At 37.2% G+C, this 22,016-nt stretch overlaps 1 protein-coding gene across 8 annotated transcripts in view; it reads right to left on the reverse strand.

The window, feature by feature from the left end:
* Positions 1–3,153: 3,153 nt before the first annotated feature.
* ACBD5 (acyl-CoA binding domain containing 5) overlaps positions 3,154–22,016 on the reverse strand; it is a gene marked incomplete at its 3' end in the record, with an annotated part of 35,919 nt that continues 17,056 nt past the window's right edge. For 4 of the 8 annotated variants that reach the window (XM_082845593.1, XM_082845592.1, XM_082845589.1 and 1 more), the window contains 6 exons: positions 21,504–21,707; positions 20,609–20,715; positions 18,929–19,196; positions 13,239–13,438; positions 11,848–11,892; positions 11,416–11,529 (listed from right to left, as the gene is read on the reverse strand). In XM_082845593.1, coding sequence (XP_082701719.1) covers positions 11,416–11,529; positions 11,848–11,892; positions 13,239–13,438; positions 18,929–19,196; positions 20,609–20,715; positions 21,504–21,707 — 938 coding nt within the window. Of the gene's footprint in view, positions 5,848–11,415; positions 11,530–11,847; positions 11,893–13,238; positions 13,439–18,928; positions 19,197–20,608; positions 20,716–21,503; positions 21,708–22,016 lie in introns of those variants that run through there. The other 4 variants (XM_082845591.1, XM_082845588.1, XM_082845586.1 and 1 more) reach the window with 2 other exon arrangements.

Below are 22,016 nucleotides of genomic sequence, written 5' to 3' on the forward strand. Positions count from 1 at the left end.
GCTCCGCAACGGGAGAGGCCACAGCAGTGAGAGGCCCGCGTACCGCAAAAAAAAAAAAAAAAAAAAAGACTACAATGAGGTATCACCTCACACCAGTCAGAATGGCCATTGTCAAAAAAATCTACAAACGATAAATGCTGGAGGGGGTGTGGAGAAAAGGGAACCCTCTTGCACTGTTGGTGGGAATGTGAATTGATACACCCACAATGGAGAACAGTATGGAGGTTCCTTAAAAAACTAAAAATAGAACTACCATATGACCCAGCAATCCCACTACTGGGCATATACCCTGAGAAAACCATAATTCAAAAAGAGTCATGTACCACAATGTTCATTGCAGCTCTATTTACAATAGCCAGGAGATGGAAACAACCTAAGTGTCCACCATCGGATGAATGGATAAAGAAGATGTGGCACATATATACAATGGAATATTACTCAGCCATAAAAAGAAACGAAACTGAGTTATTTGTAGTGAGGTGGATGGACCTAGAGTCTGTCATACAGAGTGAAGTAAGTCAGAAAGAGAAAAACAACTACCATATTGTAACACATATATGGAATCTAAAAACAAAAAATGGTTCTGATGAACCTAGGGGCAGGACAGGAATAAAGATGCAGATGTAGAGAACGGACTTGAGGACACAGGGAGGGGGAAGGGTAAGCTGGGACAAAGTGAGAGAGTAGCACTGACATATATATACTACCAAATGTAAAATAGCTATTGGGAAGCAGCTGCATAGCACAGGCAGATCAGGTCGGTGCTCTGCAACCACCTAGAGGGTTGGGATAAGGAGGGTGGGAGGGAGATGCAAGAGGGAGGGGATATGGGGATATACGTATACATATAGCTGATTCACTTTGTTATACAGCAGAAACTAACACAACGCTGTAATTTATAATTGTAAAGCAATTATACTCCAATAAACATGTTTAAAAAAAATAAAGGAGCAGTTCAAACATATTGTTTAGAACCTTGGAGGTAAGTACAAAACAATCACGCAATGTGCTGAAAGTAGTTGCCTCTGGGGCAGAAAAAAATGGCAAAGTTTTTAAGGAAAGGAATAGTATCCAGAGCATAAATGGTAGAAACTAGCTGTTGTTAAAAGAGAAAAAAAATTTTTTTTGGTACATTTGCAACAACATTTCCAGTGTCTACCTCTGCAAAAGGGATTTGGATTCTTATGTACTGATAGTGAAATAATAACCCCAGTCATTATTATTACCATCACAGTAGCTATCAGTTACAAAGTACTTACTGTATCCTGAACATTGTTCTACGTATTTTATACATATATTAATTCTATGAGGTTTTTGGTTTTTTGCGGTACGCGGGCCTCTCACTGTTGTGACCTCCCCCAGGCTCCGGACGCGCAGGCTCAGCAGCCATGGCTCATGGGCCCAGCCGCTCCGCGGCACGTGGGATCTTCCTGGACCGGGGCACAAACCTGTGTCCCCTGCATCGGCAGGCGGACTCTCAACCACTGCGCCACCAGGGAAGCTCTCTATGAGGTATTTTTATCCACATTGTATACATACGAAAACTGAAACATAAGGTAAGGGACTTACCATGATTGCAGAGAATTTGAACCTACACAGTCTGGCTTCAGAGCCTACACTCAGTCCTGACAATCATGCATTTTCTATACTAGTCAGGACTCTGGTTCCAAGTGTCAGAAACCTACCTTAAACTGCCTTAAGTAAGAAGGCAAATTTATTAACCCATGTAAACAAACTGTATAAACATAGGGGTAGTGTTTTCAGAATTAACTGGATTAAAGGACTTGAATTCACTGTTTCTGACCCTTGTCTAAGTTCCTAGGTCTAGATGTTGGCCTTATTATCTAAGGTTCCTCCAAGTGGCAGGATATACAGCCCTGGGATCTCCCTGGTAATAACCTTACAGCCTGTAATTCAAGGAGAAAGAGAACACAACAACGAGATACCACTACACACCTATCAGAATGGCTAAAACCCAAAACACCGACAATACCAAATGCTGGCAAAGATGGGGAGCAACAGGAACTCTTATTCATTACCGGTGGGAATGCAAAATGGTACAGCCACTTTGGAAGACGGTTTGGTGGTTTATTACAAAACTAAACATAACTTTACCATGCAATCCAGCAATCAGCTCTTTAGTATTTACCCAAATGAGTTGAAAACTTACGACCACACGAAAACCTATGCACAGATGTTGATAGCAGCTTTATTCATCATTACTAAAATTTGGAAGCAACCAAGATATCCTTCAATAGGTGAATGGATAAATAAACTCTAGTACATCCAGACAATGATATATTAATCAGTGCTAAAAAGAAATGAATTACCTAAATCAGAAGTCAGCAAACTACAGCCCATGGGACGAATACGGCCCCCCACTTGTTTTGTAAATAAAACTTTATTGACACACAGCTATAAAAACATAAAAATAAATGAGCTATGAAGACATGAAATTACATGGAGGAACCATAAATATATAAGTATATTGCAAAGTGAAAGAAGCCATTCTGAAAGGGCTACATACTGTATGATCCCAACTATGTAATATTCTGTGAAAAGGCAAAATGCTCTCTCTAGTTTCCTGAAATAAATCCAGAGAATAACTCTGACTGCTTCACTGATGGTCATACACCCCTTCCTAGGACTGTCACTGTGGTCAGGAGGAGAATGAGATAGACACTGGCCAGGTCTGAGTCACATGCCCATTACTGTGGCTCGGGGGGTGGGGCAGGATTACAGTGGAGGAAGAGGAGCTCTGTGCTACGGGGAAGGGCAAGGAGAGTGATGCTGTTATCAGGAGGAGGAGGGACAGGTGCTGGGCAAAGAAAATAAAAATGGCTACACCTCGCCTGTATTATGTACATATTTAAAAGTTCTTTTAGTTGTTTCTTTTGAAAAAGGAAAAGAACACTTACTGTTTTTCAGCTTGAAAAAGTGGTTCCATTGGGAAGGAGGATTAATGGAGAGAGAGAAGGTCAGTGGGAAAACAAGGGTTGAGAAGCAGAAAAGAAAAATAGATAAAGAAGAGAACTCAGTTAAGTGTACTAAAGGCCAAAAGACATGGCCTTTCCTGTGTATGGGCAAAACTAAATTTGTAAAATTATATCTATATAAACAATTTTATTCTTTAAATAATATTCTTTCTTATAGACAAAGATATAATTATGAGACCCAGTTCTAGCCAAGTAGATGGAGAAGGAGTATCCTGTGTGAGATTTCCAGGAAAGTTACTGTTTCCCGATCGGATAAGGATCTTTGCCTACCTGTAATGTAGACATTGGACCGAGATGTACAGCAGCCATTTAGCGAACAAGACAAGGCCCACACCCTAAAGATGACAGAACAGAAAGACAGAAGGAACCTGTGTCCCTAAGGACATTGTGGAAGCACCTTACCAGCCCTGGACTTCCTACCTCTGGACTCCTTGTATATGAGGAGAAAAAACTCAAGCCACTGCAGTTAGCTTCCTATTACAGGCCCCAGAACACTGGTATCTTAATGTTACAAATAGCTAACATCACTTTTATCACTATGTGGAGAAGTTACAAGTTATACATTTGTATTAAAAACATAAAACCTTCTCACCATTTTCTACCTAAGACAAACTGTATGTATTTAACATGGCTGACTAAGGCCACACTGAGTGGCTATGGGAAGCTACCTATTTGGAGTAAGAATTGAAACTAAGATTTTGACACGATAAGTAACATTTTCAGCCAGATGACTAAATGAATTCAACTTCAGCCTGTTTCTGATTTTTATAAAATTACATGTAATAGCATGGCTTTATTTTGAACGAGGCACAATTACTTCCTATGAACCCCTACTATTTATTCTCATTTAATCCTTATATAATCACTGCACTTCTAACAGTAACAAGGAATAAAAACCATAACATTTTCCATTAACCTTTTATTTTTAACTTAATTTTACAATAAAGAAACAGAAAAGAAGTAGATCATTAAAAAAATACCATAGCTGTCAATTTTAAATGAGGTTCTTGTTAAACAAAGCAGTAACACTACATCCTATAATTACGTCTTTACTTGTATATACAAGAACTGTGTGCAAAGTGCTTTTCAAACTATAAAATAAGACTTTGGAATAGAATACAAATGGTTATCCCTAGGAGTTAGTTACCTCCAACTGCTTGTAATGAATCACAACTGCTTACATTCTTACTTTGCATCTTATTTATTTATATACTAAGAGAAAAGCCACCATTTTCTGATACCAGATTGATAGCTAATTTTTAAAAATAACTCCAGACCCACAGGTCTAAATTTTATTTTTACATATAATTCAGTTACTGGCTTCATTTTTTTTTCCCTAAATAAATAGAGGACAGCTTTTAAAAAGCAAATATTAGTATATCTCTTTAGACAGATACATTTTAATCAAGATGGGATTAAAAAATAAAAAACATCAAGTTACATGTAAGAAAAAAAATAAGGAAAAAAAGAGTCTTCAGAAAAGCAAATTGTATTCTTATACTTTTTTCTTCAGGTAAACAAAGAACCACCCTCTAGACTAGGGATGGATTACTTTCTCTCTTATTGAGAACACTCTGAACACATGATGCTAAACCCAACATCACACATACCAAGAATTTAAAAAATTATCTGATACTAAACCTTTGTATCAGAAATCTTTAAAGCATAAGGTACATCTACATGAGCAGGGAGTTTTAAAAGGCATGCAGGAAGGATAATTCCAAACAAAGCCTTCAAGGATCTAAATTACAGTCTTCTTCTTAATCTAAATGTGGGAGGTGGAGGAGAGACACAAATTTACATTAGTTGGGTATGTCTTATTCAAATGGAAGCATATGGCCTGCTAGCTTGCAGATCTCTCCAATACCCCTTGTGAAATAGGTGTATCTCCAATATTATACCCCGAAGGAAAAACTGAGGCACTAAGAGGTTAAGAGTCCGGTCTGTGTGGTTTACCAGTTGCAGAAAAGTGATTTTCATGTGTTTCCTCTTTGACCTTTGTAAAAACAGTATAAATAAGTTTTCATTTTATATTTCAAAGCACCCTATGAAGCAGAAACAAGATGTACTCAGTTAAAGGAAAATTATTATAAAGGAATCCATGTATATGATTGACTACAAATCTTATTAATGATCTGCAGGTTCAGAACACGTTAAGCCCATTCTTCATCATTTCCATTAGCAGGTTATGTCTATTCTGTGAATCATTTGTAAAAACAAAGACTAGTACATAGGGCTCTACTTTGTCATAATGATGCCTGAATACTAAAGTTAGAGATGTGCATGCCCAAGAAAGATTATGGGCAGCCCACAAAGTGGATATGGAGAAGATTCTTCCAGTCGTTTTCTACTGAATCGCATGGTGGTTCAGTGACTAAGAAAGTCGATTTCATCTCATTTGAAATTCACTCCTGGTTTGCATACTTTCTCATATTTAATTTAGAAAATTAAAAATACCCAGTTATTAATCTGTTCTTATTATCACAACTGTACCTTGGAAAAGCAGCTTATATTTCTCTATGGGAGATAATCAGGTAAACATGTTACCAAACAATAATTAATAATTTAATGTCCTTCAAGTTCAAGGGTAGGGTAATCTAAGTGTATTACTTATAACCTAGTTGAGATTGATTATTCAAGTATCAGCAATATTAGTCCTTAAAATGTTATCATTTGTGTAGTACAAAATATATATATGTATATATGTACACAAACCAAACTACTGGACAACAAAAAGAAATGTAATCATCACAAACTAGGAATTTCGTGTGAGCTCCACAATCTATTTCATCCCGAGGTCATCCAGGCCCAGTAGTCTTCTTCAGGAAAATATTTTCTTCAGTTCAATTTTCTTTGAAAAGAAAGGAAAAAACAATGTCCTATGAGTATAAATACAACCTGAATATGAAACATATCGATACCAAAGAATTCGCTGATGGTAACATAATAATAATATTCAAATTCAAAATAAGACCATAAAATTACAAATGATCCTTATGAAGTTACTTCAAGTCACTTAGAGCTCGATAGGAAAGATCCAACTGCAAGTGATGACATTACCAAGTAGTTTCTAACAAACGATTTAAATGTACATTCCTCTCACAGCTTCTAGATTCTCATCTTTTTCTAGTTGGCTATTCCACAGTTCAGATTTTTTCATAATTTTATCAAAATGGAAAGTTTTGAAACAAAAAAGCTTCATAAAACAACAGAAGGTTGACAGATACACAACCTGGACTGTTCATTTAATCAACACATATTATGTATCTGTTATTTTCCAGGCACTGTGCCAGGTACTGGAGATTCAGACATCTCTGAGGCAGGCTTTTAGCCCTCAAAAAAGCTCTCAGTTTAGTTGATAGGATGGGGATGGGAGGGACATATAAACCAACAACTCAGATGTGTATAATCTGATGGTTTTACTGATAGCAGAGTGAGCTACCAGAGAATGGGCTTGTGAGCACAATAATCACATCTGATCTGAGTTCTGGGAAAGGACCCACAGCTATAAAATCTCTATATCCTCCTCAGCATTCCAGATGCCAAAATGCCTGAAACTCTCTCATTACAAGTTTATTCCTCTCCTCTGTAGAAACGCCCTTATGCAACCCCCTTGGCAGGAATGATCTTTTAAATAATCAGACCACTCCTTATCCTCTGCAGAAATCTTATGTACACCTTGGCAGGAGTGACATTTTAAATAATCAGTTGGATTTTCACATAATAGGAGGAGATTACTCTGGCATGAAGAAAAACAGCCCCTGGAGGAAGAGAATCGTGGGTGGTTGTAAAGACTGCCTGAGTGAGACTTCAGCAGAAATGCTAGTTGGGAGGTGCCTGAACAGTTAGCAACACTTACTAAGAACCCACGTGATGCAGATTGCTATACAGGATTTACCAAATCTGTAGATTTACCAAAAAACACACAACTTGGTCTATGAACCCCCCAACCTTCAGTTGTAATAGGGAAATAGAAGAGACATGTCATTATCACTATCTTTGGAATTTTGGGATGTTTTCCAGGCACTTAGTGAGCTCTTTCTCTCCTTTTATAAAAAATTAACTTGTAAAATGTAGGGTATAGTGTGATGAGAAGAAAAGTTACAGAAAACAACAGGTAAGAAAACAGGAATAACCTTTTGCCTTTCCCCAGCCCACTGAACTCTCTGCTCTGCCTGGACTGCTGAGATTCTTTCCCTGCCTCAGAAGCCTGGGCCTGAATTTTTGGTCCAGTATCACCTTCCCCAGGCTCCATCTGAAGAATGTTTCTCCTGAGACCTGTCCCACCTTATCCAGTTTTTATTAAATAAAAACTGAAAGCTCATTGTCTCTAAGGAAACCACCTACCAGCACATTTATGAACCTGGACAGACTGATAAAGGAAAGTGGTTAGAAACATCCTTTCCTTCAAATTACAGGCAGACCTTGAAGATCATGCAGGTTCGGCTCCAGACCATCGCAATAAAGCTAATATCGCAATCAAGTGAGTCACACAACTTTTCTGGTTTGCCAGTGCATATAACAGTTTACACTCTACTGTGGTCTATTAAGTGGCAATAGCATTATGGCTTAAAAAACTGTACATACCTTAATTTAAAAATGCTTTATTGGGTTTCTCTGGTAGTGCAGTGGCTAAGAATCCACCTGCCAATGCACGGGACATGGGTTCGAGCCCTGGTCCGGGAAGATCCCACATGCCTAGGAACAACTAAGCCTGTGTGCCACAACTACTGAGCCTGCGCTCTAGAGCCCACAAGCCACAACTACTGAGCCCACGTGCCACCACTACTAAAGCCCGCGCGCCTAGAGCCTGTGCTCTGCAACAAGAGAAGCCACTGCAGTGAGAAGCCCGCGCACCACAACAAAGAGTAGCCCCCCCACTTGCCGCAACTAAAGAAAGCCCACGTGCAGCAACGAAGACCCAACGCAGCCAAAAAATTAAAATCCTTTAAAAAATCATTAAAAAAATGTTTTATTGCTAAAAAATGCTAACCATCATCTGAGCCTTTGGCAAGTCACAGTAGCAACATCAAAGATCACTAATCACAGATCACCATAACAGATATAATAATAATGAAAAAGTCTGAGATATTTCAGGAATTACCAAAATATGACACAGAGACATGAAGTGAGTGAATGCTGTTGGGAAAGCGGTACTGACAGCCTTGTGACAGGGTTGCCACAAACCTTCAGTTTGTAAAAAATGCAGTATCTGAGAAGTGAGGTCTTTGTGTAATAGATTAAGAATAGTCTTGTGGACTTAAAAGGTCTGCTTTCAGGGAATTCCCTGGAGGTCCAGTGGTTAGGACTCGGTGCTTTCACCACCGTAGGCCTGGGTCCGATCCCTGGTTGGGGAACTAAGATTCTGCGAGCTGCCGCCCTGCGGCCAAAAAAAAAAAAAAAACTGGCCTGGTTTCAGTATTTAACTCATGGATAATTTTAATAGCAGAATGACCAGGTTAGGTAACTGAGGGGAGGTAGTACCATAGGAGGCTGTTCAGGGCCTAATTTTGAACAGGTCTGCAGATGATACTCTTCATAGCACATACAGAAAGAATGTTTTTCAGATCCCCTGCAGAGTGATATGAGATCTCTTTTACTTTTAAATTTATATTTTTCTGATGTAAGCTATTATATATAGAATGGATAAACAACAAGGTCCTACTGTATAGCACAGAGAACTATATTCAATATCCTATGATAAACCATAATGGAAAAGAATATGAAAAAAAAGAATGTATATATATGTATAACTGAATCACTCTGCTGTATAGCAGAAATTAACATTGTAAATCAACTATAAAAAATTTATATTCTTCTATACTGGGGAAAAAAGAATCAAGCAGTGGACCTTAAGTATTACTTTTCATGTAAAAAAAAAATTTTTTTTTAAAGCTTACCACAAATAGATAACCACTTATTTTACATGTGTATAGGATTATCTCAGTATGTGTTTACATCCAGATGTTAAACAACATCAAAGCTTCTCCATGTCACATGGTACTTCGGCTGCCATCCTGCCAAGAGTGGGCCTTCAGCCAGGTATTCAGCACATATTTATTGAAAGCCTAATACATGCCAGACACTGTGCTAGAGGATGAGGTACAGGGTGGGCCCTGTTATAAGTAGGGCACACCCTCTCCTGGCCACACTTTTCCCATCCTAAGAGGATTTTTAAATCTTTCTCTTCATCTCTAACACAGACCTGTCTTCTCTAAACCATGCACAATGTTCTCTAGTCTTCTTTCCTATAACTGTCAGATTAAAACCTGTTAAACACTGCCAGATTAAAAGATGCCTAAATCCCCTCAAGCCAAAACTTGTTTCCATCGCCAACCCCAGTTGACTCCTTACATATATAAGTAAACAATACATAAAAACACTATGTCTCATCAAAATGCAGTTGCAGAGCACTAATAATTTACAACTTTGAAGGATTAAATACCTAACATACATTGGAAAACTGGATAAAGATTCAATAATAACAAAGTAGAAAATTAGGAACAGAGAAAAGTTTCTCCATTCAGAGACATCTGTCAACAACTGAAAGGAATACTTAGGAGAAACGGCATATACTTTTACAAGTAAGGAACATTAAAAAAATAATAAATTTTAGAAAAACTGCCATTTTCCATGACTGCTGAAGCAAAGTACAGTTTGTTTTTTCAGTCTTTAATAAACTGACAAGCTGCTTCAACCTTAAGCATGAAATAAATTATTAATCAAAGTAAACTTTAGGTTTTTTGTTGTGTGTTGAATTTCTCTATTCTCCAATCCCCAACTTTCTACAAAGTAAAACATGAAAAAGAACTTTGAAATGCATTGCAAAACATGTAAACACCTCCCGTTAGCACCACTGTTGCCAGCCGCTTAAATCCAGTATAAGCACATATTGAAAAAAGGTTTGGTTCTTTTTTCCTCCTATTATCAGGGATATTAGGATTTAAAACACTGTATAGCACCCAACCATCACAGGAGAAACACAAAACGTGTGAAAAAAGAAAAGAAAGGATTTAAATTAAGGTCTATATCTTTTTTTCCCCTTTTTTTGGCCATGTCATGCAGCATGCGGGATCTTAGTTCCCCAGCCAGGGACTGAACCCACACCCCCTACATTGGATGCGCGAATTCTTAACCACTGGACCACAGTCTACAGTCTATATCTATAGATATAGTCCCAAGGTCTGTATCTTAACAGCTGAAATGACACATACACAGATGGCTTAGAAAGGGGGTAAATGATACTGAGAAGGCAACTTAGGCTTCTGAAATCCCACAAAAGTTTTTTAAGTGAGCAAGAATATTCCAAGAACATTAATGTACCAGAAAACGTATTGAGTTCATTTATGAACATAAATCAAACAGTCTTAACATAAGCAGAGAACAAGGAAGACTAAACCAAGTCACCTAAGGCCACATGCATTTCCTTTTCTCTACTATAAAGCATTCTCACTGGAGCACTTAGACTAGTGTGCTGCTTAGCCCTTTGACGTAGGAGAAGGGTAAATGTTTGGTTTTTGCTTTTGTTATCACGTGCAGTAATTAGAAACGTGGGTTCTTTGGTAGAGGAACAACAGACCTATAATTATTTAAACTTGTAGATTTTTTAAAAATGTGTTTCTACTGCACATATGTAAGAGAGCACTTAAAATGTTACCACCAAATACCCTATCTCTTTTCCCCATCTGTTGTGACTTAATGGGAAATGGTGATGAAACACCAGAAACATAATCAGTGAGGCCACAAATGACAAATATTTGTCCATCTGCCCATCCAGGGAAAGTAATTCAGTTTACATAGTGTCCAAAAAAATGCTTTTAATGATTTTCTTGAACCCAAGAGTTTTGGCCTCAGGTTATTCCTCATCTAGACAATCTCAGAGCACTTGCAAGGATTCGAACCTGTTATTCTCAGACTTACCTGAGTTATTTCCTGGCATCCAAACTGGAATTCTGGCCCTCAAATTAGAATAAGCCCTATTTCTAGTCAACCACCAGGATGAACATTTTCTGAAATGCCAATGTCTATATTTCTAAGGTATAGAGAGCATGCAGGCATTATTAGTTTTCTTATCTGTTGTCCTTTAATATTAGCAAAGGGCCCCCCCAAAAAATCATACTTTGAGAACACTGTTTCTTCATAAGACATAAAACTTAAGCCTGTAATCATTTTCTTGCTGTTGCATAAATCAAAAGTGTACAAATACATCAGATGCTCTCAAGTGAAAAAATTTTAATCTAACAAGTATCTAAAAACCCACTAAATATCATTTCCAAGGTAGTTTCAGTCTCAGGATCAGTACAGAATGCTCAGTATGACTATCTATAAAATGGACCTATCTCCCTAACTGCCGCTGAAAGCTCTGTCTGCTATAGATTCTAAGAGTTTACATACCACTTTGAATTATAAAACTATCGTATTACCTTCTCCTTCTTTGGTAATATAAATGCACTAACCACTGGGCAATAAAAGGCCATATGATAGCAAAGATTAATGCACCAGGAGACATCTCGAAGGGCCACCAAGATGGTCTCTGAGAAAATAAAATAAGCTGGTCACCAATCTATTACATATTGCACATATAAATTTAAAAAACATACCATAATTTCGAAACTACATAATTAATAATAGATCTCACTCCTGCTAAAGGGAGGGAGATAATTTTAGAGCATAATTCAGTTAAGTAGACTTTCAGAAGTACTTCAGACTTAGTACAAAACAAATATATTTTAAACTTCAAAGTTCTAAAGAGTAGATTTCATTTGGAATACTTTAAGGATGTCATATAATCTAAATTTACTGTAACTTATTTGAAAACCTGGCACTTAGATTTAAGATAAGAATTTCTTACCAGCGAAGGGGGCTGATTACTGGTCTGTAATGCTGATGATTTTGCCTATCAACACAAATGAAACTGATTTAGCTTGGACAAAAAGAAAAGAAAAATACAGTAATTTTTTCTATTTCCTATCTTTTTTTTTAAAAAAAGGGTGAAATATTGGATTACTCTCGGTTTTTCTGCTAATCATGCTTCGATTATCCTGAAACTCACAGTGACCAAATTAAAAGTCCCTAAAATTGCTAGCCAAATAATTATCTCTGACATTTTATAGTTCAAATAATATAAAGTTATCAAAATAAAACCTTAAATTAATCAGAACCATTAATTAATTACTTCTTTTACATTCTTATTAAATTACTTACTCAACATTTATTAATTCCTTGATTTCCATATAAACTACCAACTTACAAACATATTTGAGAACTATAGCCTTGATTATTAAAACTGTAAAAGTGTAAAGATTATGTGAACAATATCCAAATATTTGTTTTGGAGATTCCTGATAAGCTATAGCAAACCATAGTGGAGGTCAAATCATAACTCTACATTTCTCTCTGGCTTGAAAGTTTTGAGCCTAAAACTAATTTACAGTAAAGAATGGGTAAGTTAGTGTATTACCTCCACAGCATTTTAAAAAGAGGTCAAGATAGAAGACAACGCTTACTACAAAAGGATGGCCCTTCAATGGTGAACCCTAGGACATTAGCTGTGGTCTCTATTAGTGCCACAAACTGCAGTGTTCAACACTTCTTATTCTTCTTGGGTTCTTCTTCCTGTCTCCAACATGGTACTGCTAATTTTATATGCTGAAAAATTCCAATTATTTTAAGTGGTATTTGGCTTTTGGGTCAGTCTTTTCTGAAATAATATTTTCAAAAGTAGATCCTTTTAAAACCATTAAACTCCATTGATGTGTGTAAATCAGATTTTTTTAAAATCTAACAGCAGATATTTATTGTCCCGCCTCCTTGGAACAAGGCTCTGTCCTTTAGCAGTAAATAAAATAGTATATATATAGTCCCTACAATCACGGTGTTTATAGTCTAGCAAGAAAGACAAATATTAAATGCACATACCAAAAAAATCACACGTTTAACAAGAAAAAGCATTTTGTAAACTGTTACTGTTTAGCATTTTGTGGATCCAGAATTTGTCTCTTTCTTAGCAAAACCACTCAAATCAGTGTATTTGAATATTCTTATCATTGGAACACACCATATACCTCTTGATAAAACATAATCTGAGCCTGGTTCCCTAAACATATAATCTTACTTAACTGCTAAAATAAGCTTTGGGTATCATTTGTATGGTTCATTTAAATCAGATTAACACAGATTCCAATTACACACTGTTTGATGGGATCAACAGCAGATAAAGACAAGACAAACGAGGAAGGCTACCTGCGATGCCGTCAGCGTCTCCAGTTTGTGGAGTCTCTGAAGGACGTTCTGCATGTCTTCCTGCAGGCGCATGAGCACGAGAGCGATCTGCTCGTTGAGGCTGCCCCTCGACCCTCTGTCTGAACCCCAGCGTTCCCCATCACCTCCACTTCCCACTTGCCGACCTTTGCTTCCTTCACTCAAATGTTGCATCCTGTGCCCTATTTTAAGAGAGCAAAATAAGTTAGTTTTAATCACTCTTAGAAAAGTAGAAATGGTGGGGTGCCTTTTGTGGTTTTTTTTCATTTTTCCTCTATTTCTTTGAGATCTAAATCTCCAAAGTAGAGTGGAAGCAATCAGGAAGTACACAAAATAAACTATTAAAATCAAAGAAGTTGACACAGGTATAAACTTCTATTTATAGTCTTAATTTTTTTTTTTGCTAAGGTTTTATAATGTACCTAATATACTAGTACATGACTCAATGTATATAATACACAAATAATATGCATATTTGGGGTACATTCTTAAAAATTCTTCACTAATACAGTAACAAGATTGAAAAAATAGAAGGCTGTTTCTTTGGAGTATTAAAAGCTACACTAAATAGCCATGTTTTCCTATTTGATCACTGTACGCCTCCCAAAAGGTTTTTAAATGGTTTTTCTTATAAATTCCATTATACTTATATTGAAATCTCACCACTATTAACATTTTGTTGTCTAGCCATACGTCCTTTTCTCCACGCGTATATTTACAGAATTGGCATTACCCCTTATATGTGATTTTGTGTCCTACTTTTAAAAAATATTATGGGGCTTCCCTGGTGGCGCAGTGGTTGGGAGTCCGCCTGCCGATGCAGGGGACATGGGTTCGTGCCCCGGTCCGGGAAGGTCCCACATGCCGCGGAGCGGCTGGGCCCGTGAGCCATGGCCGCTGAGCCTGTGGCGCAACGGGAGAGGCCACAGCGGTGAGAGGCCCGCGTGCCGCCAAAAGAAAAAAAAAAATATATATATATATATATATATATATATATATATATATATAATGAACATTTACGTGCATCATTAAATTTTACTCCAATTCCAAAAACACTGAAACAGCTATATGAATTCACTAGTAAGACCATGAAATAATTTACTCAGTCATTTTGCACTTTTAGATAGTTAGGGTGACTCCAAATTTTTGCGATTACAAATAACTTTGCAATGAATGTCTTTGTATATAAATTCTTGTCCAAATTTCTGTTGATTTCTTTAGGTCAGACAAATTCAAAGAAGAATTCCTGGGAAAGAATAACAATTTTGTTGTGGTTCTTAATGAGTGTTGCCAAGTTATTTTTCACAAAGGCTGAAACAGTTGTTTGTTTGTTTGTTTGTTTGGCCTCACTGTGTGGCATGCAGGATCCTAGTTCCCCAAACAGGGATCAACCCTGTGCTCCCTGTATTGGGAGCACAGAGTCCTAACCACTGGACCACCAGGGAAGTCCAAAACAGTTTTATATTGCAGTGTGTAAAAGGTATTACTATGTTACCTTACCCTTGCAGAAGTGGAACATCACAAGTTTTACATGCTTGCTAATATAATACATAAGTCTTATTTTAAATAATAAACAGAAAATTGTCTACCTCATTGCCCTTTGGCATCCTGGAACCCTACAGAAGCAGGATTCCCAAAACTGAACTTGCATCAAGCAGTGTTTGGGGCTGTAAGTGAAATGGAATTGGAGCCATCTGCCAAGTTAAACCCCAAAGAGTACACTGAAATGCTCAATGCCATTTTCAAGAAGACCTCTACTCTTGTATTGAAAGGAAGTAAAATTTGAAGTGGTCATTCCTGAACTCAGCTATTGGTCTGGAATTTACACAGAAAAAAAAAGTGGAAGTCGAATTTCAGGCTTAGTTTTTTCCTGCATCCTTAAGAGCTTGACATATTCTGTGATGGTCTGTCAGTGGGTTCTGATGGTGCCAGAGAACTACTGCTGTCTCTGCTCACTTTACTACATCCTTTGTAATACTCAGTGTTCAAACCGCCTTCACAAAGACAGGAGTATCAGCCCATTCCCCTGTACGGGCCCCTGTGATTTCTGGGAGCCGTAGAGAGCTGTAGGTGGGTAAAGTCAGATTTTAAACAGGAAGCGTTTCATATAAACAATTTTGTTAAATTACCTAAAGAAAGAAACCTGAATCCAAGGTTCTAGTAATACGTTGTGACCTTTTTCTTAACTAAATATTCACAAATTTGTATTTTTTCTTGTAAAGAGGGGCCCTCTGCCCAAACTGTATAAGCTGCCTTTCTTGAATAAATGAATGACTTGCATTTCTGCCATGTCAATTCTCTTCTTTACTGTTTCTAATGTATTTATAACTTATATAACTATGACTTATGCCTCCAATTTTCCCCCTACCTATGCAATTTCCTTTTTTTAGGCCTTATCATCTCTGCTTCGATCTCCTATTTGTAAGTGTTTATATCTTTATTGAGTGAGGAATACTGGTTATCTAAAATGTTCAGTTTTCTGGCATATATATTCTTCCAAAACAGATCTTTTGTTTGCATCCTAAGTGCCTTTCCCCCTCTCCACTCTCCTTTTTATTTTTTCCTTGTCTGTAGGATTTCTACATAGTTCCCAGGTCAGTTTTTGTCAGCTTGTTTATCTATGACACAGGCACCTCTATCAATCTACCTAAATAGAGTGGGTTTCCTGCCACATTGACATTGCCCTACTGGTATGTCGCCCCAGACCTGACCTTGTAGGCTTGATATCATCAGTGTCTGCTGCTTCTATATTAGGTTCTTCTGAGTGGGACTAGAGGTAGGGGCTGAGGTAACGGGGGAATTGTTTTCTATTCTCTTTCTTTGTACATTGTGAAATGCCCTGTGTTGGGGACTTTTCCTGGATCAGCGGAATGTTAAATGACATATATATTCAAATGATAGATGGCCTTATATTTCAGATCCTTCCTCCATATAAGAGGCCAGATGGCCTTTGGCAGTGACAGAGAATTATCACTGAGCAATTATCTCCCCCTGCCTCCCTCAGTGTCCTCAAGGTCAGAACTAGAAGAGGGAGGTCATGTCTGAAAGCAAACCCCAGTTTCTTCTAGCTCTGGCTGTGGTTCTGCTTGTCCCCAGGGGAAGGGGAGACGGGAGGGTATGTGAAATTCGGTGAACTGGGCACTAGGCTACCCAATCCTCCCTGTATCTTCTCTTTTTTTTAAGCCTCTGTGACAAGAGGTGATTAGTTCCATCAGATTATGCCCCATTCTCCAGCCTCCTTCTCAACCAGAGGTGGAAGAGAAAAATAATAACAAGTCTTACACTCATTCTGGCTGTGTGTCCAAAAGAGTTCCAGAAGGACACTCCGAGTCTTCACCCTCGAGCCACTATGGCTTCCAGTCTGCTTCCCACTAAATTGAGAGGTTTTTTTCAAAATTTCATTGACTCACCTTCATTCTCACTGCTTCTATAGAGAACAGAACTTCCTATCTATTCTAGTTTCTTTCTAATTGTCCTGTCTCTCTGATACTTTGCAAAGTTTATGGTACGAGGATGAGTCCCTTATCTAGTTGCTGTTGCCATATTCCTTGATATTTTTTCCTTCTTTTTTATTCATTTAATTAGGTTGGGGGGGGACATGTTATGACCATCATACACTTGACTATCTTACCCTAGGGGTCCCCAGAGCCTGCTTTTTCCCTACTGCTTTATAATATACTATCAAGATTTATTAATCTATCCTATATTCAGAGCACATAAAAGTCCTGGCAAAAGGAATGCGTGTAAAAGTGTAAGGATATTAAAATAATATAGTATTCCACTAATTAAAGTTAAATGTGAATTATTAGGAAAGACTCCCCAAAAGCACTATTTTTTTCCTTTAGGTTGAATTTTGAATGAAGGGATAGTCAAATATCAACAAAGAAGAGACAAAAGACTATGCCAAACGATAGGAAAGACAGAGACATGGAAGGGGCAAGCCAGTGGTGGGAGTGGGAAGATTTTCTTTACTTATTTGAGGTAGATGCTAAAAAGGAGAGTGATGAAAACATGAGGATGATAACGTCAGGAAGAGCAAAGGACAGGTTGAATCAAGTTCCATGTGAAGGTGAGGAGTGTAGGCTTTATAGGCAGACCTATATATATATATATAGGCATATATACAGACAAAAAATACTGTATATTCAATAGGAAGAACGTGTCTTAGTAAAAAAAAAAAAAACAAAAGAAAAACAGAGAGATTATCCTGATCACTTTGAGAATGTATTTAAATAGAAAATAAGAACAGTCATACAAGGTTAAGAGGTTTCTGAATCAGTGAAAAACGAAAAGCTTGGCCTGGCTATCAAATTGGAAAGGAAGACATTAGAGAGAATGAATTACAGGTTTATCTGATGGACCAAATGTAGAAAAGGGGAGACAATGGTGACAATAAATAAGAAATACAGTCCAGAGTTTCTTGCCTGGGTGTCATAAGGGTAACAAAGAAAAAATTAGCATCTAGAATTATGAGGTTCCATAGGTATCATGGTACACAGTTTGATAACTACCAATAAGATTTACCAAATTAATTATGTTAAGTAAGGTTCTCATTATTCTTAGTTATGTTTTTGTCCTTACACGCTCATATAGACCAAAAAAAGTATATTAAAGTCTCCTGAATATTAATATGATTTTCCCTATTTCTCCTTATATCATCTGCAGATTTTGCTTTTTGAAGTGTTGATGTTATATAAAATATTAACAATTTTAAGTCTCTACTGCACACCTTCACATTACAAGTGGCCCTCTTTATCTTAATGCTTTTTGTCCTGAAATTAATCTTCCCTGATATCAAGATTACTAACCTTGTCTTATTTTAATGTGCATTTGTGTGAGATACCTTTGCCTATATTTTTATTTTTTACTTTCTGTAGACTATAGCGTGAAGTTATGCTTTGCTTTGTGAACCAATCCAAATACCTTCTTTAAGTAGGTGAGTAGAGCCTCTTTACTTGTACTGCTTTCACAAATACATTTGATCTTAAGTCTTTTATATTATGCATTGTTTTATGGGTTTTAAAAAATATTTTACTACATGGTTTGTTTTCACTGCTTTTTTAAAAATGTGTATTTTTTTCTGATAAATTAGAAAGGTTTGTTTTTGTTCAAATGGCTGTTTTGACAGTACCTATTGATTCCTTACTATAAACAACTGTAAATTAATATTCCTACTTTTCTTCCCCACTCAACTCTTTATTACCTGATCACATTAATATTCTTAATGTTTCCCTCTGTACTGTTAAATGTTCTTTTATCTCTATTACTTGATTTATCAGCTTGAAATGATGTCTTTTGACCTAAGCGGGGAAATGGGAAACAATAAGGAATTCAGATTTTCACCTATAGTAGGAAAAAAGCAGCAGCACAGCTGGAGCAATCAGTGAGCGTTCAAGGAGGTGATAAAACATAAATTCGGCTACCTTAAAACACTGCCTAAAAGATGTGGAAATAGACATGTTTTCTCTCACACCTTCAAAGAATACACTGCTATGCCCTGTAGAGTCAAAGGAGAGAACCAGACATAAAGGAAAATGGTCAGATGTTCTGCGAGGATAACTTTCAACATTCCCTTTGCAGAGGGACAGTCCTGGTGCCTCTCCTATCTAGAACCTCCCCATTTCATTAATTCGTTTATAAAGACAGTGAGAACAAAAACAAGTGCTACACACCTCTCCCTCTCCTGACGTTAGAGAATTCCTCACTTTCTCCAGCCCGTTTCTCACGGTGCGGCGCTCCACTGTTATTCCCGCCATCCTCTCCTCCGTGCTTTACTTCACCTTTGCCTTCCACTGCTGCCGCCTGTGTGTCTCCCCTGTTGCCATTCCCAGGAGATACTTGAACATCTTCAGGAAAACCAGAACTTTCCAAGGGCTGACTGGGATTACCACCCAAGTAATAGCGAAATGGTCCATTGTTTGACGTAAAGCTATCTGAAGACTACAAATGTAAAGCATGTAGTTATACACCACAAGGTTTCCATGACAATAGAAGAATGACTGGTTTTATAAAGCGGTATTTTTTTAAAGTTATTATAGAAAATATTATTTTTCTAAAAAATGTCTTCAATTCATATTGTGCCTCCCATCTGTAGGGGAGAAATGGGATAGAGATGATTTATATACATCTCAGCAAAGAACTGAGATGTTTGGCAGTGAACTGTGCTCATGACTCAGTCATTCATCCAAGAAACATTTTAAATATCCAGAGTAACTGTATTCAAAAAGCACTGTCATGAGGCTTCCCTGGTGGCGCAGTGGTTGAGAGTCCGCCTGCCAATGCAGGGGACGCGGGTTCGTGCCCTGGTCCAGGAAGATCCCACATGCCGCGGAGCGGATGGGCCTGTGGGCCATGGCCGCTAAGCCTGCGCGTTCGGAGCCTGTGCTCCTAAACGGGAGAGGCCACAACAGTGAGAGCCCCGCGTACAGCAAAAAAAAAAAAAAAAAAAAAAAAGCACTGTCACAACACTGTAAATCAATTATAATTCAATAAAATAAAAAAATAAATTAATTTAATTTAATTTTAAAATAAAATAAATTTAAAAAACACTGTGTTAGAACAGGGGTCGGGAAAGACCAGGGGGAGGATGTAAAAACAACAAACATAAATATAGCTGTCAAAACCACCCTGGTCGTTATCAGAAAAAGTTGTCAAAGAGAAAAATACAAAATTCATGTACCTTTAATGGTTTTCCAAATGTTAGTTTTCAATACCAAATCTTAATTAACTGAAATTTGAAAAGTATTTCCACTTAAAATTTCAGTCCAGGGCTTCCCTGGTGGCACAGTGGTCGAGAGTCCGCCTGCCGATGCAGGGGACACGGGTTCGTGCCCCGGTCCGGGAAGATCCCACATGCCGCGGAACGGCTGGGCCCGTGAGTCATGGCCGTTGAGCCTGCGCGTCCGGAGCCTGTGCTCCGCAACGGGAGAGGCCACAACAGTGAGAGGCCCGCGTGCCGCAAAAAAAAAACAAAAAAAAACCTTCAGTCCAATGTATTTAGTCAATGTGAAGAACAGATTTATTTGTTTGAAATTATTCAGTCTTCTTGACTGTTATCAATGTCTCAAACATAAGGACTAGCATAAGGAGTTCACTTTCTGCCTCCCATCCCACCTCTCTCAGAATATTTATAACTGTAAATACATTATAAATTATAATATTTAAACAGTTTTGAATATTCAGGAATTTTATATATTTTTTAATTCACAAAAAAACAAAATACAAATGTTTAAACATGTTAGAGGTATGTTTTCAAAGTGGTGAACAGCATATACATCTGTTATTAACAGAAGTTATGCGTGGAATTCTGATATCACTTTGAAAATTTACCAATTAAAAAATGTCATTTTTACCTCTTCTTGTCCAAATTGCTCCATGGAATCACAGTATACTTCACTGTCTGAATCACTCGTCAAATGCTGAATTGCTGAAACATCTTCAACATGATCATCATTTACATCTAAATATATACAAATGTCCAGGTAGAATAATTATTCTCTATTTGAAGACAAATGCATTTATTACATTTTCAAAATTTATCTGCTCTATATTATTTTCATATTGGGAGATAAATTTGATTTACCATTTCATATTGGGAGATAAATTTGATTTACTTTCTTTTAACTTACCAAAATTTTAAATTTAGTCAGTAATTTTTATGTAAAAAGATTACAAAGTATTTTATCATGGAATTATAAAAAGACACTGTCCAGATCAAACTTATAAAAACCTAATAACTTTATAAGAAAAAACTGACTACCGGCTAGGACCCTAAATTTGGGATGCAACTGTGCACATTTGGTTGTTATATTAAGAAATGGTATTTCTTGGTTTCTCTAGTGAATTACAGCAATGTCAATAATTCACTGTATACACACTATAGGCTCACTCCTAGAGCCGTAACTTATGAAACGACTATACCTTATTTTGCTGACCTGAGAACAAAAGTATCATATAATTAGAGATGTGAGTTAAAAGAAACATCAGTAATAAAAGTAAAAATTTCAAAGATTTTATTTTAAAATTCCATATAAAAACACAATAAAAAATATTTCAAGAAAAATATAAAAGCCTTGGCCCTATTTTGGTCTTTCAAAGCTATAAACCCTTATAATATTAATAAACCTTAACATGTTACTGAATAGAGGTTTTTAAAATTCTCAACAGCTCCTAAATATCCTAAAATTATTAAAAGAATATATTATTCATAAGAAAGAAGCCAGAGAAACAACTTTGATGTGACAGTACCTTGGTGAACGCAGACAGCAGTTTTTTCCGTTTGCTCCAAGTTTTGATCTACAGATTTTACTGTCTCAGCATCTCTGCCATTCAGGGAAGGACTGGCATGAATGTCGTTCTGTACACCCTGAACAAAGCTGTCTTTTTCATAGCCATTAGTGACAACGATTTCCAAGTTCTTATGGTCTGCAGATTTCTTCATCATTTTCTTATCTTTTATGTGAAAATGGAAAGATTCATAAAAATTCACTGTAGGAAAACTTCTGTACACTACGTTCTAATATCAGGTAGTCATTTCCCCAGCCTATCATAATCCATTTGAAGGGCTTCCTACGTGGATCAGAGAGATGGGGTGCTCCTTGAAAAGGGGTTAATTATATGCTGAGAGCTCACCCAAACTGTTGGTTTCAAAACTGCTTCAGTTCCCTGTGAATCTTCTAGAACCCCTTTTAAGAGATAAATCTCTTGAGGTCTTTTCACTCTTTCGGGCATAGGCAAATTGCTCTATGAGACCCAGCCATA

The sequence above is a fragment of the Leucopleurus acutus genome (assembly GCF_964270905.1).
Source record: "Leucopleurus acutus genome assembly, chromosome: 1".
In the NCBI taxonomy this organism is placed as follows: Eukaryota; Metazoa; Chordata; class Mammalia; order Artiodactyla; family Delphinidae; genus Leucopleurus; species Leucopleurus acutus.